Raw genomic sequence first — 15585 nt, 5'->3', positions numbered from 1 at the left:
TGCCGCCCCCTAGAGAAGACAAGTAGCCTGGCTAGCTTACTGCCGCCCCCTAGAGAAGACAAGTAGCCTGGCTAGCTTACTGCCGCCCCCTAGAGAAGACAAGTAGCCTGGCTAGCTTACTGCCGCCCCCTAGAGAAGACAAGTAGCCTGGCTAGCTTACTACCGCCCCCTAGAGAAGACAAGTAGCCTGGCTAGCTTACTGCCGCCCCCTAGAGAAGACAAGTAGCCTGGCTAGCTTACTGCCGCCCCCTAGAGAAGACAAGTAGCCTGGCTAGCTTACTACCGCCCCCTAGAGAAGACAAGTAGCCTGGCTAGCTTACTACCGCCCCCTTGAGAAGATTCAGACAAATTACAAGACAGACTGAATCCTCTCAATCCGTACATGAAGTGAGACACATCTAGTACCGAACCGTTTTTCATCTTCTCGTTTCGAAAAAGTCGCGAAGTTTGGGTATACTGTGCAACACTAGTATCTGGTATCCTCATTACATCTAACTACAGCGTACAGTGTGTGTGTGTCAGTGTTCTGACCAGTATGGGTGGCAGCCTCATAACATCTAGCTACTGTGTGTGTGTGTGTGTGTGTGTGTGTGTGTGTGTGTGTGTGTGTGTGTGTGTGTGTGTGTCAGTGTTCTGACCAGTATAGGCGGGAGCCTCCACAGGTCCAGTTTCTTGGTGGCCAGGCGGTGGGTCTTGCACTTGGAGCAGTAGTAGAGCTCATCCTCTCCCAGCTCCTCCTCACTGGTGAAGGCCTTCAGACAACTGTCTAGACTGATGGGCTCAGCCTGGGCCCTGCGACTCTGCTGCACACTACAGTGCTCCTCCACTATCTAGAGAGAGAGAGAGAGAGAGAGAGAGAGACGGGGAGAAGGGGGTTAGACGGGACAGATGGCGACAGGGAAAAGGGGGTTAGACGGGACAGATAGGGAAGGGGGTTAGACGGGACAGATGGAGAAGGGGGTTAGACTGGACAGATGGAGACAGGGAGAAGGGGGTTAGACGGGACAGATGGCGACAGGGAAAAGGGGGTTAGACGGGACAGATGAGGAGACGGGGGTTAGACTGGACAGATGGAGACAGGGGGTTAGACGGGACAGATGGAGACAGGGGGTTAGACTGGACAGATGGGGACAGGGGTTAGATTGGACAGATGGAGAAGGGGGTTAGACGGGACAGATGGGGACAGGGAGACAGGGGGTTAGACTGGACAGATGGGGACAGGGGGTTAGACTGGACAGATGGGGACAGGGAGACAGGGGGTTAGACTGGACAGATGGGGAAGGGGGTTAGACTGGACAGATGGAGAAGGGGGGTTAGACGGGACAGATGGGGACAGGGAGACAGGGGGTTAGACTGGACAGATGGGGAAGGGGGTTAGACTGGACAGATGGAGAAGGGGGTTAGACGGGACAGATAGAGACAGGGGGTTAGACTGGACAGATGGAGACGGGGGTTAGACTGGACAGATGGAGACAGGGGGTTAGACTGGACAGATAGAGACAGGGGGTTAGACTGGACAGATAGAGACAGGGGGTTAGACTGGACAGATGGGGACAGGGGGTTAGACTGGACAGATGGAGAAGGGGGTTAGACGGGACAGATGGGGACAGGGGGTTAGACTGGACAGATGGGGACAGGGGGTTAGACTGGACAGATGGAGACAGGGGGTTAGACTGGACAGATGGAGACAGGGGGTTAGACTGGACAGATGGAGACAGGGGGTTAGACGGGACAGATGTGGACAGGGAGACAGGGAGGTTAGACTGGACAGATGAGACAGGGGGTTAGACTGGACAGATAGAGACGGGGGGTTAGACAGGGAGAAGGGGGGTTAGACTGGACAGATAGAGACAGGGGGTTAGACTGGGAGATAGAGAAGGGGGTTAGACTGGACAGATGGAGACAGGGAGAAGGGGGTTAGACAGGGAGATAGAGAAGGGGGTTAGACTGGACAGATGGAGACAGGGGGTTAGACAGGGAGATAGAGAAGGGGGTTAGACTGGACAGATGGAGAAGGGGGTTAGACGGGACAGATGGAGACAGGGGGTTAGACTGGACAGATGGGGACAGGGGGTTAGACTGGACAGATGGGGACAGGGAGAAGGGGGTTAGGGTTAGACGGGACAGATAGAGAGGGGCCTGTGACTCTCCTCCTCACTACATTTCTAAGATCAGGGACAGAGCCAGGGGAGATAGGAAGCCTTGATGTGATTTGATTTGGGTAAAGGTCTCTGGTGCCATCATGCGTCTTTATACTCAACATATCTCCAGCACCTGTGTGGATGTAATTCTGTCCTATAGGATCTGATGACTGACACGCTCCTGTCTGGTAGAGGGAGGTGTAGGGCTGTATAGAAGCAGTATGTATAGGGCTGTAGGATATTCTATATGATATACACTCAGTGGCCAGTTTATTCGGTACACCCATCTAGTACTGGGTCGGATCCAACTTTGCCTCCAGAACAGCCTGAATTCTTCAGGGAATGGATTCTACAAGGTGTGGCGTTCAACTGTTGCTCAATTGGTATGAAGGGATCTAATGTGCTAGGAAAACATTCCCTACACTAGTACCCCACCGCCACCAGCCTGTACCGTTGAGACCAGGCAGGATGGAGCCAAATCCTGACTCTGCCACCAGCCTGTACCGTTGAGACCAGGCAGGATGGAGCCAAATCCTGACTCTGCCATCAGCCTGTACCGTTGAGACCAGGCAGAATGGAGCCATGGACCTCGCCAATCCTGACTCTGCCATCAGCCTGTACCGTTGAGACCAGGCAGGATGGAGCCAAATCCTGACTCTGCCATCAGCCTGTACCGTTGAGACCAGGCAGGATGGAGCCAAATCCTGACTCTGCCATCAGCCTGTACCGTTGAGACCAGGCAGGATGGAGCCAAATCCTGACTCTGCCATCAGCCTGTACCGTTGAGACCAGGCAGGATGGAGCCATGGACTCATGCTGCTTACGCCAAATCCTGACTCTGCCATCAGCCTGTACCGTTGAGACCAGGCAGGATGGAGCCATGGACTCATGCTGCTTACGCCAAATCCTGATGGCATCAGTGTACTGAACAGGCAGGATGGAGCCATGGACTCATGCTGCTTACGCCAAATCCTGACTCTGGCATCAGCCTGTACCGTTGAGACCAGGCAGGATGGAGCCATGGACTCATGCTGCTTACGCCAAATCCTGACTCTGCCATCAGCATGACACAACAGGAACCAGGATTCGTTGGACCAGGTGATGTTTTTCCACTCCTCAGTTGTCCAGTGTTGGTGACGGCCTGCCCACTGGAGCTGCTTCTTCTTGTTTTTAGCTGATAGGAGTGGAATCCAGTGTGGTCGTCTGCTGCTATAGCCCATCCATGACAAAGACCGACGAGTTGTGTTCCAAGATGCTGTTCTGACATTTACTCCTGAGGTGCTGACCTGTTGCGTCCTCTACAACCACTGTGATTATTATTATTTGACCCTGCTGGTCATCTATGACCATTTGAACATCTTGGCCATGTTCTGTTATAATCTCCACCCGGCACAGCCAGAAGAGGACTGGCCACCCCTCATAGCCTGGTTCCTCTCTAGGTTTCTTCCTAGGTTTTGGCCTTTCTAGGGAGTTTTTCCCTAGCCACCGTGCTTCTACACCTGCATTGCTTGCTGTTTGGGGTTTTAGGCTGGGTTTCTGTACAGCACTTTGAGATATCAGCTGATGTAAGAAGGGCTTTATAAATACATTTGATTGATTGATTCTGAGCAGTTATTTGTCTGGTTGTGGCTCGCCTGTAAGCTTGCACGATTCTTGCCATTCTCCTCTGACTTCTCTCATCAACGAGCAGTTTTCGCCCACAGCACCGTTCTCGGTAAACCCGAGACACTGTCGTACGTAAAAAAGCCCAGGAGGTCAACCGTTTCTGAGATAATGGATCCAGAACGCATGGCACCGACGATCATACCACGCTCTTGTCATTCCTTATGCCCATTCTAACATTCAATCAAAACAGTAACTGAATGCCTCGATGCCTGTCTGCCTGCTTTATATAGAAAGCTCCGGCTACGTGACTCACTGTCTGTAAGAGCGAATCACTTTGGTGAACGGGGTGGTGAGTGAACATTACCCTCTCCTGTGAGGTCTGGTAGCGGAGGTGTAGTGCTGTAGGGTCCCAGTCGACAGCTATGCAGGCGTTTCCTACCGAGGCCCTGTCCTCCGTACAGTCCACCGCACAGCCTCGACAGAACCTGAACACAGTCACACACACACACGAGCAGAAGCACAGAGATGGTACCAACACACACGCCGTTTCCCCAACACACGCCGTTTCCCCTACACACGCCGTTTCCCCTACACACGCCGTTTCCCCAACACACGCCGTGCCCCCTACACACGTCGTTTCCACAACACACGCCGTTTCCCCAACACACGCCGTGCCCCCTACACACGCCGTTTCCCCAACACACGCCGTGCCCCCTACACACGCCGTGTCCCCTACACACGCCGTGTCCCCAACACACGCCGTGTCCCCAACACACGCCGTGTCCCCAACACACGCCGTGTCCCCTACACACGCCGTGCCCCCTACACACGCCGTTTTCCCTACACACGCCGTGCCCCCTACACACGCCGTTTCCCCAACACACGCCGTGCCCCCTACACACGCCGTTTCCCCTACACACGCCGTTTCCCCAACACACGCCGTTTCCCCAACACACGCCGTTTCCCCAACACACGCCGTTTCCCCAACACACGCCGTTTCCCCTACACACGCCGTTTCCCCTACACACGCCGTTTCCCCAACACACGCCGTTTCCCCTACATGAGATGGATACAGTAATAGAAGAGAAGTGTGTGTTTTGATGATGATGATTGTGGAAAAGGCCTCACCTGTACCAGGGACACCAGGCACATGAGTTGCCATCCTTCCCCACCACTCTCAGTGTGAAGGGGTACTGGTAACCCATACTGTCATCACTGTAGTAGGGGCACAATACACACATTACATTATTAACAACTTATAAACAATATCAATATCATTCAGTCAATAAAAATAACCTTTAATCAAGATAACCTTCCCATCAACGGGAGACGTCCTGAATAGCCATAATAACCCTGTTCAGTCAATCAAGTGGAGACTTGCCCACTAGCCCTGTGTGTGTCTGTGATGTGGTGCGGCGTGTGTGTGTGTGTGGGGTACTGACCAGTCCTGTGCATGGTTGCTGGCCTCCTGCGGGGGCAGAGGGCTGGCCAGACGGACCACCTGTATCCAGACAGCATCATACAGGTCCTTCTGCCTGGTGTGAACCGTACAGGGAACGATCAGAGGCATCCCAAACAGACTGGCACGGTTCTTCTGACTGGACAGGAAATACAACTCCGTCCGCATCTACAGGAGGACACACAGGAATGAAAAAAAAAACTGTCAGAACTACGAACCTCGATGCTGAAACATGAGAAATGTATTACCTCATTGATACTAGACTCTCCTTACGGTTTCTATATATTTTACTTTAACAGGGTGTCAGAGACCAAGTCTCTTTTCCACAATACAAACACCCACATCAGTACAAAACACAATAAAATACTACATTATAAAACAAAGCAAACGTTCAGTTAGAGCACCCCACTAATGTTTAAGGCTGAGCCTCCCCTGCAACACATCCAACCCTGAGCCTCGCATCCAACCCTGAGCCTCCCCTGAGCCTCCCCTGAGCCTCCCCTGCAACACATTCAACCCTGAGCCCCACCTGCAACACATCCAACCCTGAGCCCCACCTGCAACACATTCATCCCTGAGCCTCCCCTGCAACACATCCAACCCTGAGCCTCCCCTGAGCCTCCCCTGCAACACATTCAACCCTGAGCCCCACCTGCAACACATCCAACCCTGAGCCCCACCTGCAACACATTCATCCCTGAGCCTCCCCTGCAACACATTCAACCCTGAGCCCCACCTGCAACACATCCAACCCTGAGCCCCACCTGCAACACATTCATCCCTGAGCCTCCCCTGCAACACATCCAACCCTGAGCCTCCCCTGAGCCTCCCCTGCAACACATCCAACCCTGAGCCCCACCTGCAACACATTCATCCCTGAGCCCCACCTGCAACACATTCATCCCTGAGCCTCCCCTGAGCCTCCCCTGAGCCTCCCCTGCAACACATCCAACCCTGAGCCTCCCCTGAGCCCCACATCCAACCCTGAGCCCCACCTGCAACACATCCACATCTCAGGAGCATAAGAAAAGAAAAATGCAGGTCTCCCTAAATCAGAAGCCCCCATTGGAACCTCTAGCACTACTCAGTATTGTGCTCTTGTACTGAATTCTATTGTTGTGACCTTGACCAGTGTCGACAGATACAGTCGGGAACATTCTGCAGGAGGGCTTTGTAAATAAACAGAACACTGAACCTCTTCTTAACGACAAAGATGCCCAACTCAACTTTTGATACAATGGAGCGTTCTAAAATGACTAAGGGCACAGTGGAAAACAAGCGTCGAGAGATTTAAGTGTGGAAACTGCTGCGTGCATGTAGATATAATATCATCTAAAAACAGACATTAAAGTGGCCTGGACAACTTCCTTCCTAAAAAGACATCACTAGGGCAGTGGCAACGCGGAGAGTGCCTGTTGTCCACAATAGCAGCACACACACACACACACACAGTGCTGCTATTATTATATATATACACACACATATATACACATACATAGTGCTGCTATTATTATATATATACACACACACACACACACACACATATACATATATATATATACACATATACACACACACACACATACATACATACATACATACTACCAGTCAAGACTTTTAGAACACCTACTCATTCCAGGGTTTTTCTTTATTTTTACTATTTTCTACATTGTAGAATAATAGTGAAGACATCAACACTATGAAATAACATATATGGAATCAAAAAAAAGTGTTCAACAAATCCAAATATATTTGATATTTCATATTCTTCAAAGTAGCCACCCTTTGCCTTGACAGCTTTGCACGCTCTTGGCATTCTCTCAACCAGCTTCATGAGGAGTGCTTTTCCAACAGTCTTCGAGGAGTTCCCACATACGCTGAGCACTTGTTGGCTGCTTTTACTTCACTCTGCGGTCCAACTCATCCCAAACCATCTCAATTGGGTTGAGGTCGGGTGATTGTGGAGGCCAGGTCATCTAATGCAGCACTCCATCACTCTCCTTCTTGGTCAAATAGCCCTTACACAGCCTGGAGCTGTGTTGGGTCATTGTGTCCTGTTGAAAAACTAATGATAGTGGGACTAAGTGCAAACCAGATGGGATGGCGTATCGCTGCAGAATGCTGTGGTAGCCATGCTGGTTAAGTGTGCCTTGAATTCTAAATAAATCACTGACAGTGTCACCAGCAAAGCATCCCCACACCATCACACCTCCTCCTCCATGCTTCACGGAGGGAACCACACCTGCGGAGATCATCCGTTCACCTACTCTGCGTCTCACAAAGACGGAACCAAAAATCTCAAATTTGGACTCATCAGACCAAAGGACAGATTTCCACCGGTCTAATGTCCATTGCACGTGTTTTTTTGGCACAAGCAAGTCTCTTCTTATTATTGGTGTCCTTTAGTAGTGGTTTCTTTGTAGCAATTCGACCATGAAGGCCTGATTCACGCAGTCTCCTCTGAACAGTTGATTGTGCGATTTGTCTGTTATTTAAACTCTGTGAAGCATTTATTTGGGCTGCAATCTGAGGGGCAGTTAATTTATGATTTCTGTGGCTGATAACTCTAATGAACTTATCCTCTGCAGCAGAGGTAACTCTGGGTCTTCCTTTCCTGTGTCGGTCCTCATGAGAGCCAGTTTCATAGCGCTTGATGGTTTTTGCGACTGCACTTGAAGAAACTTTCAAAGTTCATGACATTTTCCGGATTGACTGACCTTCATGTCTTAAAGTAATGATGGACTGTCGTTTCTTATTATTTGAGCTGTTCTTACCATAATATGGACTTGGTCTTTTACCAAATAGGGCTATCTTCTGTATACCACCCCTACCTTGTCACAACACAACTGACTGACTCAAACGCATTAAGGATGAAAGAAATTCCACAAATTAACTTTTGACAAGGCACACCTTGAAGCTGGTTGAGAGAATGCCAAGACTGTGCAAAGCTGTCAAGCCAAAAGGTGGCTGCGTCAAAGAAACTCAAATATATTTTAATTTGTTTAACACTTTTGTCGTAACTACATGATTCCATATGTGTTATTTCATAGTTTTAATGCCTTCACTATTATTCTACAATGTAGAAAATAGTAAAAATAAAGAAAAACCCTGGATGAGTAAGTGTGTCCAAACTTTTGACTGGTTCTGTATCTATCTAATATATACATTTAATTCGGCCATTCAGGAACATTCACAGTCTTCTTGATAAGCCTAAAATGTAGATTTGGCCTTGTGTTTTAGGTTATTGTCCCACTAAAAGGTGAATTAATCTCCCAGTGTCTGGTGGAAGCAGACAACCAGGTTTTCCTCCAGGATTTTGCCTGTGATTAGCTCCATTCTGTTTCTTTTTTATCCTGAAAAACTCCTTAACGATTACAAGTAGTGATGCATCGATATGACATTTTTGGCCGATACCGATATCTTCCTTGCAAAAAAAACAAAAAACATACCCAATATTTGCAATTTTAGTGGCCTTTTAAGCATTCTAGTACAGTTAAATAGTTAATACACACACACACGGACGCAGTGGTCTAAGGCACTGTATCTCAGTGCAAGAGGCATCACTACAGTCCCTGGTTCGAATCCAGGCTGTATCACATCCGGCTGTGATTGGGAGTCCCATAGGGCGGCGCACAATTGGCCCAGCGTCGTCCGGGGTAGGCCGTCATTGTAAATAAGAATGTGTTCTTAACTGACTTGCCTAGTTAAATAAAGGTTACACACACACACACTGACCAAAAAGTTATTTTGTTGGCATTTACGTATGTCCCCATTACCAGTAAAACATAATCAAAACCTATTTCTTTCACTTACTTGCTGTGCTGTTTCATTGTTCATTTCTTCAGTCGTTTCATTCTCAACCAGGATTTCTATGGAACGCCGTTTGGGGTCTCTGCTACGGAACGCCGTTTGGGGTCTCTGCTACGGAACGCCGTTTGGGGTCTCTGCTACGGAACGCCGTTTGGGGTCTCTGCTACGGAACGCCGTTTGGGGTCTCTGCTACGGAACGCCGTTTGGGGTCTCTGCTACGGAACGCCGTTTGGGGTCTCTGCTACGGAACGCCGTTTGGGGTCTCTGCTACGGAACGCCGTTTGGTTCTTTGCGTGTCAAATAAGTTTGTTGGCCAGTCAGGACCTGAAAATGTTTACACGGTCATTCATTTTTTATGTAGTAAACTCGTATTTCATATGTCACAACGATTCATCGATACGCATGCTATGACGCTGGTAAAGTTGTCTCGCGCATCTACAGTGCTGGTTATAAAAAAAGCTAGCTAGCTTATGGATGCAAACAATGTTCTTCCCCCAAAATGACAATCTGTTTCAGTAGCTATAGTTAGCTAGCTAACTATATAGCTAGGTGTCATCATCTAAAATAACCCTCATTTATAAGACAGTTCTTATTTGATTAATTGGGGTCGAACCCATCTTAGTATGTGAAGCTAGCCACAATAAGGATTAGCCACAAGTGGACTTTACGGTTAGCCTTCAAAATAAAAGTATGGCACAATTATACTATTTGTATTCATTTGCATCACTGTCAATGACATAGTTTTAATTTGAAGGCACACTGCAAATTCCACTATTGTGCCTAATCCTTATTGTGGCTAGCTTCACAAAACATAGCCCGGTCAGGTTGAGCCTCACTAGCCAGATGAAGCTAGCTGGCTGCTTATAACGTTAGCTTTGGGGTTAAGGGTTAAGTAGCTGGCAAGCTATTTATTTTCATGAACTGAAGTTCAATTTAAATTGGCGAACAACAAGTGGCAACCTAGCTAATACTTACTGACAATGATTCCTAAATCATTGCTAAGAATAATGAAAATGCCTGCAGTTTCTACTGGTCATTGTTTCAGGCTGGTTGTACTGGTGCTAGCTAGGTACTAAGCTAAATCTAGCAACCCCAGAAGTTGCGGTCGAACAAATTATGCTTTATTACCAACGCAGTATTGCAAACACATCGTTCGTGGCCGGTGTTTGCTTGTTTGCAGACTTTTTTGTACAGCTTTGACAGTGCTACTGTATCTTTTTTGACACGCAAAGACCCAAACGGCGTTCCATAGTATGTATGTCATGAAGATAATAGCAGTGACGCTATTACTGTGTAACTCCGGTAGGGCAACATCTGAAAAATAGCGCACTCGGTAGTGTGTACTGGTGCTCGACCAGTCGGCGAAAGCCAACATCACCCACGACAGAGAGCGGTTGCTTGTCAAGGGAAATGAATTCCATTATCTTGGCTTTAATTATTTTTTGCTTTCGCGTTGTCGTCTCGCTGAAATTTTCTTACTCTTCCAAATGACTGCTCGGCTTGTTGACTGCTCGATCCACACAGCAGACATTGTGGGCTAGGTTAGGAATGCTGTGTTGCCACGTCAAATTTTGCATGACACATGCGTCATTACGTCATGTACCTACGTTATATAGGTATGCACTTCAGCTTTGACATCGGTTTTTCACATCGGCGTTAAACTAGACAGACATCGGGCCAATAACGATGTTGGCATTTTTAGCTAATATCAGCCGATTCCGATATGTTCACTGATATATCGTGCATCGCTAATTACAAGCATACCCATAACATGATGCAGCTACCACTATGCTTGAAAATATGGAGCATTGTACTCAGTAATCTGTAGTATTGGATTTGCCCCAAACATAACACTTTGTATTCAGGACAAAAATGAATTGCTTTGCCACGATTTTTTTCCGTATTCCTTTTGCGCCTTGTTGCAAATAGGATGTAAGTTTTGGAATATTTGTATTCTGTACAGGCTTCCCTCTTTTCACTTAGTCAATTAGGTTACTATTGTGGAGTCCCTACAATGTTGTTGATCCATCCTCAGTTTTCTCTTGTCACAGCCATTCAACTTTGTAACTGTTTTAAAGTCACCGTTGGCCTCATGGTAAAATCACTGATCGGTTTCCTTCCTCTACGGCAACCGAGTTAGGAAGGACGCCGGTATCTTTGTAGTGACTGGGTGTATTGATACACCATCCAAAGTGTAATTAATAACTTTACCATGCTCAAAGGGATACTCAATGTCTACTTTATTTACCCATCTACCAATAGGTGCCCGTCTTTGCGAGGCATTGAAAAACCTCCCTGGTCTTTGTAGCTGAATCCGTGTTTGAAATTCACTGCTTGACAGAGACTTTACAGATAATGTGTGGGGTACAGAGATGAGGTAGTCATTAAAAAATCATGTTAAACACTATTATTGCACACAGAGTCCATGTAACTTATTATGTGACTTGTTAAGCACAGTTTTACTCCTGAACTTATTTAGGCTTCCCATAAACCAAGACATTAAAGCTTTTATTAATTTGTTAACATTTTGAAAAAGATTATTCCACTTTGACATTATGGGGTATTGTGTGTAGGCCGGTGACAAAACAAAAATCTAAATTTAATCAATTTCAAATTCAGGCTGTAAAACAACAAAATGTGGAAAAAGGTCAAGGGATGTGAGGAGTTTCTGAAGGCCCTCTATATATAAATCACTCACCGGATGGTTTATTTGGTACACCACCTCGTTCACGGAAATGGATCGCTCCTACCAACAGTGAGTCACGTAGCTCTGGCGTGTTATACAAAGCAGACAGACAGGCATCGAGACATTCAGTTACTGTTCAATTGAACATTAGAATGGGCAAAACGAGTCACCTAAGCGACTGAGCGAGGTATGATCGTCGGTGCCAGGCGTGCTGGATCTAGTATCTCACAAACAGCCGCCCTCCTGGGCTTTTCATGTATGACAGTGTCTAGGGTTTACAGAGCTCGTTGATGAGAGAAGTCAGAGGAAAATTGCAAGAATCGTGCAAGCGAAGAGGCGGGCCACAAACAGACAAATAACAGCACAGAAAAACAGTGGTGTGCAGAACGGCATCTTGGAACACAACTCGTTGGTCTTTGTCAGGGATGGGTTATTGCAGCAGACGACCACACCAGGTTCCACTCCTATCAGCTAGAAGCGGCTCCAGTGGGCACGCGATCACCAACACTGGACAACTGAGGAGTAGTAAAACATTACCTGGAACATGACAGCGAGTTCAGTTTACTGAGTGTCCTGGTCAGTCCCCGGACCTTAACCCAATAGAATATAATGGGATGAGATGGAACGGGCTGTTGGCAGCATGAATGTACCGCCATCTAATCTGTAGCAACTACGTGATGCCATCGTGTCAACATGGACCAACATCCCTGTGGAACGTTTCTGACACCTTGTAGAATGCGCCGAAGAATTCAGGCTGTTCTGGAGGCAAAAGGGGGGTCCGACACAGTAATAGATGGGTGTACGTAATAAACTGGCCAGTGAGTGTGAGGTGAATATAACATTCTATTCTAATTCATTTATTCTGTAAAATATTTTATTCTGTGGTACCCACCATCTTCCTGTGCATGGCGATGATGTACCCGATCAAGGGGCTGTCCTGGACGGGGGACACGTGTCCGTTGGGCACCCCCACCCCTCCGTTGGCCAGGCTTCTCTCTGTGGTCTCTCTGCAGTGCACCACGGTGCTGGGCATGCCGTTGGAGATCAGACCAGGCTTACCATCAGGACGCGCTTTAGCTGCCACCGCCACCCCGTTAGCCATGGGCACAGGGGTGATGTCTGGAGAGGTATTACAGACGGACATGTCAGAGAGCCCTTCTGGAAACAGTAAGTTGGTTTATCATGTGACTGTGAGGAGTACGGCAGGGTAAAGGTCATAAGGAGAGGTACAGTCAAAAAGTTTCTCAACCAGTTTTAATTAAACACCTTTTACAAAGTGTTTCTGTCTGTAAGAGACTCGTCACTTCAGCCACAATAGGGTCCAACGATTCACATCACCGCCAGAGCGCGTTACATTCTACCCTCCTCTAGAAGCAGCAGGGCGTTACATTCTACCCACCTCTAGAAGCAGCAGCGTTACATTCTACCCTCCTCTAGAAGCAGCAGGGCGTTACATTCTACCCACCTCTAGAAGCAGCAGCGCGTTACATTCTACCCTCCTCTAGAAGCAGCAGGGCGTTACATTCTACCCTCCTCTAGAAGCAGCAGGGCGTTACATTCTACCCTCCTCTAGAAGCAGCAGCGCGTTACATTCTACCCACCTCTAGAAGCAGCAGGGCGTTACATTCTACCCTCCTCTAGAAGCAGCAGGGCGTTACATTCTACCCTCCTCTAGAAGCAGCAGCAGGGCGTTACATTCTACCCACCTCTAGAAGCAGCAGGGTGTTACATTCTACCCTCCTCTAGAAGCAGCAGCGCGTAACATTCTACCCTCCTCTAGAAGCAGCAGGGCGTTACATTCTACCCTCCTCTAGAAGCAGCAGCGCGTTACATTCTACCCTCCTCTAGAAGCAGCAGCGCGTTACATTCTACCCACCTCTAGAAGCAGCGCGTTACATTCTACCCACCTCTAGAAGCAGCAGCGTTACATTCTACCCACCTCTAGAAGCAGCAGGGCATTACATTCTACCCACCTATAGAAGCAGCAGGGGTTTACATTCTACCCACCTCTAGAAGCAGCAGCGCATTACATTCTACCCTCCTCTAGAAGCAGCAGCGCGTTACATTCTACCCACCTCTAGAAGCAGCAGCGCGTGTTATTCTACCCAGCTCTAGAAGCAGCAGGGCGTTACATTCTACCCACCTCTAGAAGCAGCCAGCGCATTACATTCTACCCACCTCTAGAAGCAGCAGCGCGTGTTATTCTACCCACCTCTAGAAGCAGCCAGCGCATTACATTCTACCCACCTCTAGAAGCAGCCAGCGCATTACATTCTACCCACCTCTAGAAGCAGGCAGGGCGTTACATTCTACCCACCTCTAGAAGCGGCAGGGCGTTACATTCTACCCACCTCTAGAAGCAGCGTGTTACATTCTACCCACCTCTAGAAGCAGCAGCGCGTTACATTCTACCCTACTCTAGAAGCAGCAGCAGCGTTACATTCTACCCACCTCTAGAAGCAGCGCGTTACATTCTACCCACCTCTAGAAGCAGCAGCGTTACATTCTACCCACCTCTAGAAGCAGGAGCGCGTTACATTCTACCCATCTCTAGAAGCAGCAGCAGCGCGTTACATTCTACCCACCTCTAGAAGCGGCAGAGCGTTACATTCTACCCACCTCTAGAAGCAGCAGGGCGTTACATTCTACCCTCCTCTAGAAGCTGCAGGGCGTTACATTCTACCCTCCTCTAGAAGCAGCAGGGCGTTACATTCTACCCTCCTCTAGAAGCAGCAGCGCGTTACATTCTACCCACCTCTAGAAGCAGCAGGGCGTTACATTCTACCCACCTCTAGAAGCAGCAGCAGCGTTACATTCTACCCACCTCTAGAAGCAGCAGCAGCGTTACATTCTACCCACCTCTAGAAGCGGCAGGGCGTTACATTCTACCCTCCTCTAGAAGCAGCAGCAGCGTTACAATCTACCCACCTCTAGAAGCAGCAGGGCGTTACATTCTACCCTCCTCTAGAAGCAGCAGGGCGTTACATTCTACCCTCCTCTAGAAGCAGCAGCAGGGCGTTACATTCTACCCTCCTCTAGAAGCAGCAGGGCGTTACATTCTACCCACCTCTAGAAGCAGCAGGGCGTTACATTCTACCCTCCTCTAGAAGCAGCAGCGCGTTACATTCTACCCACCTCTAGAAGCAGCAGCGCGTTACATTCTACCCACCTCTAGAAGCAGCAGCATTACATTCTACCCAACTCGAGCGTAGGAGGTTCTCACCTGTCTGTGTTGGAGAGGTGAGGGAAGTGGGGGAGCATGGCACAGGGATCTCAAACGCACACAGGAAGCCGTTCACCGACAGACGCACCTTCTGATTATCCTGAGGGAAGTTCTACAGCACACAGAAAACACGATTACTACTATTGCTTCTCTCTGTATTGGACTATTGTGTGTGTGTGTGTGTGTGTGTGTGTGTGTGTGTGTGTGTGTGTGTGTGTGTGTGTGTGTGTGTACCTTGATGTTGGAGGTGTGGACCTCAGCCAGTAATATCTGTTCTGGTTTCAGACTACACAGTTCACTCAGCTGTTTCTTCAGACAGATGTACTTGTCATCCATGTTGAGCCTCAGGCCGAACCGTACAGGGGTAGAACCATCCAGCATAATGACTGAGAGAGAGAGAGAGACAGACAGACAGACAGACAGACAGACAGACAGACAGACAGACAGACAGACAGACAGACAGACAGACAGACAGACAGACAGACAGACAGACAGACAGACAGACAGACAGACAGACAGACAGACAGACAGACAGACAGACACAGACAGACAGACAGACAGACAGACAAGAGCAACGCAGTCACTTCAGGAAGTGAATAGAAATATGCATATTTCCCATTGATCATTATTGTCTATGAGGATATTATTTGGCTGCCGCTTG

General features: G+C 48.4%; 1 protein-coding gene across 2 annotated transcripts in view; it reads right to left on the bottom strand.

Moving 5' to 3' along the window:
- usp32 (ubiquitin specific peptidase 32) overlaps positions 1-15585 on the bottom strand; it is a 95482-nt gene that overhangs the window by 14998 nt on the left and 64899 nt on the right. For both annotated transcript variants that reach the window (XM_014163631.2, XM_014163633.2), the window contains exons 24-30: positions 15159-15310; positions 14925-15036; positions 12594-12820; positions 5189-5373; positions 4875-4961; positions 4111-4231; positions 639-830 (exon numbers count right to left, since the gene is read on the bottom strand). In XM_014163631.2, coding sequence (XP_014019106.2) covers positions 639-830; positions 4111-4231; positions 4875-4961; positions 5189-5373; positions 12594-12820; positions 14925-15036; positions 15159-15310 — 1076 coding nt within the window. The remainder of the gene's footprint in view (positions 1-638; positions 831-4110; positions 4232-4874; positions 4962-5188; positions 5374-12593; positions 12821-14924; positions 15037-15158; positions 15311-15585) is intronic.

Source organism: Salmo salar, chromosome ssa20 (assembly GCF_905237065.1).
Source record: "Salmo salar chromosome ssa20, Ssal_v3.1, whole genome shotgun sequence".
Classification (NCBI taxonomy): Eukaryota; Metazoa; Chordata; class Actinopteri; order Salmoniformes; family Salmonidae; genus Salmo; species Salmo salar.
This window is presented reverse-complemented; position numbering and strand designations above follow the sequence as displayed.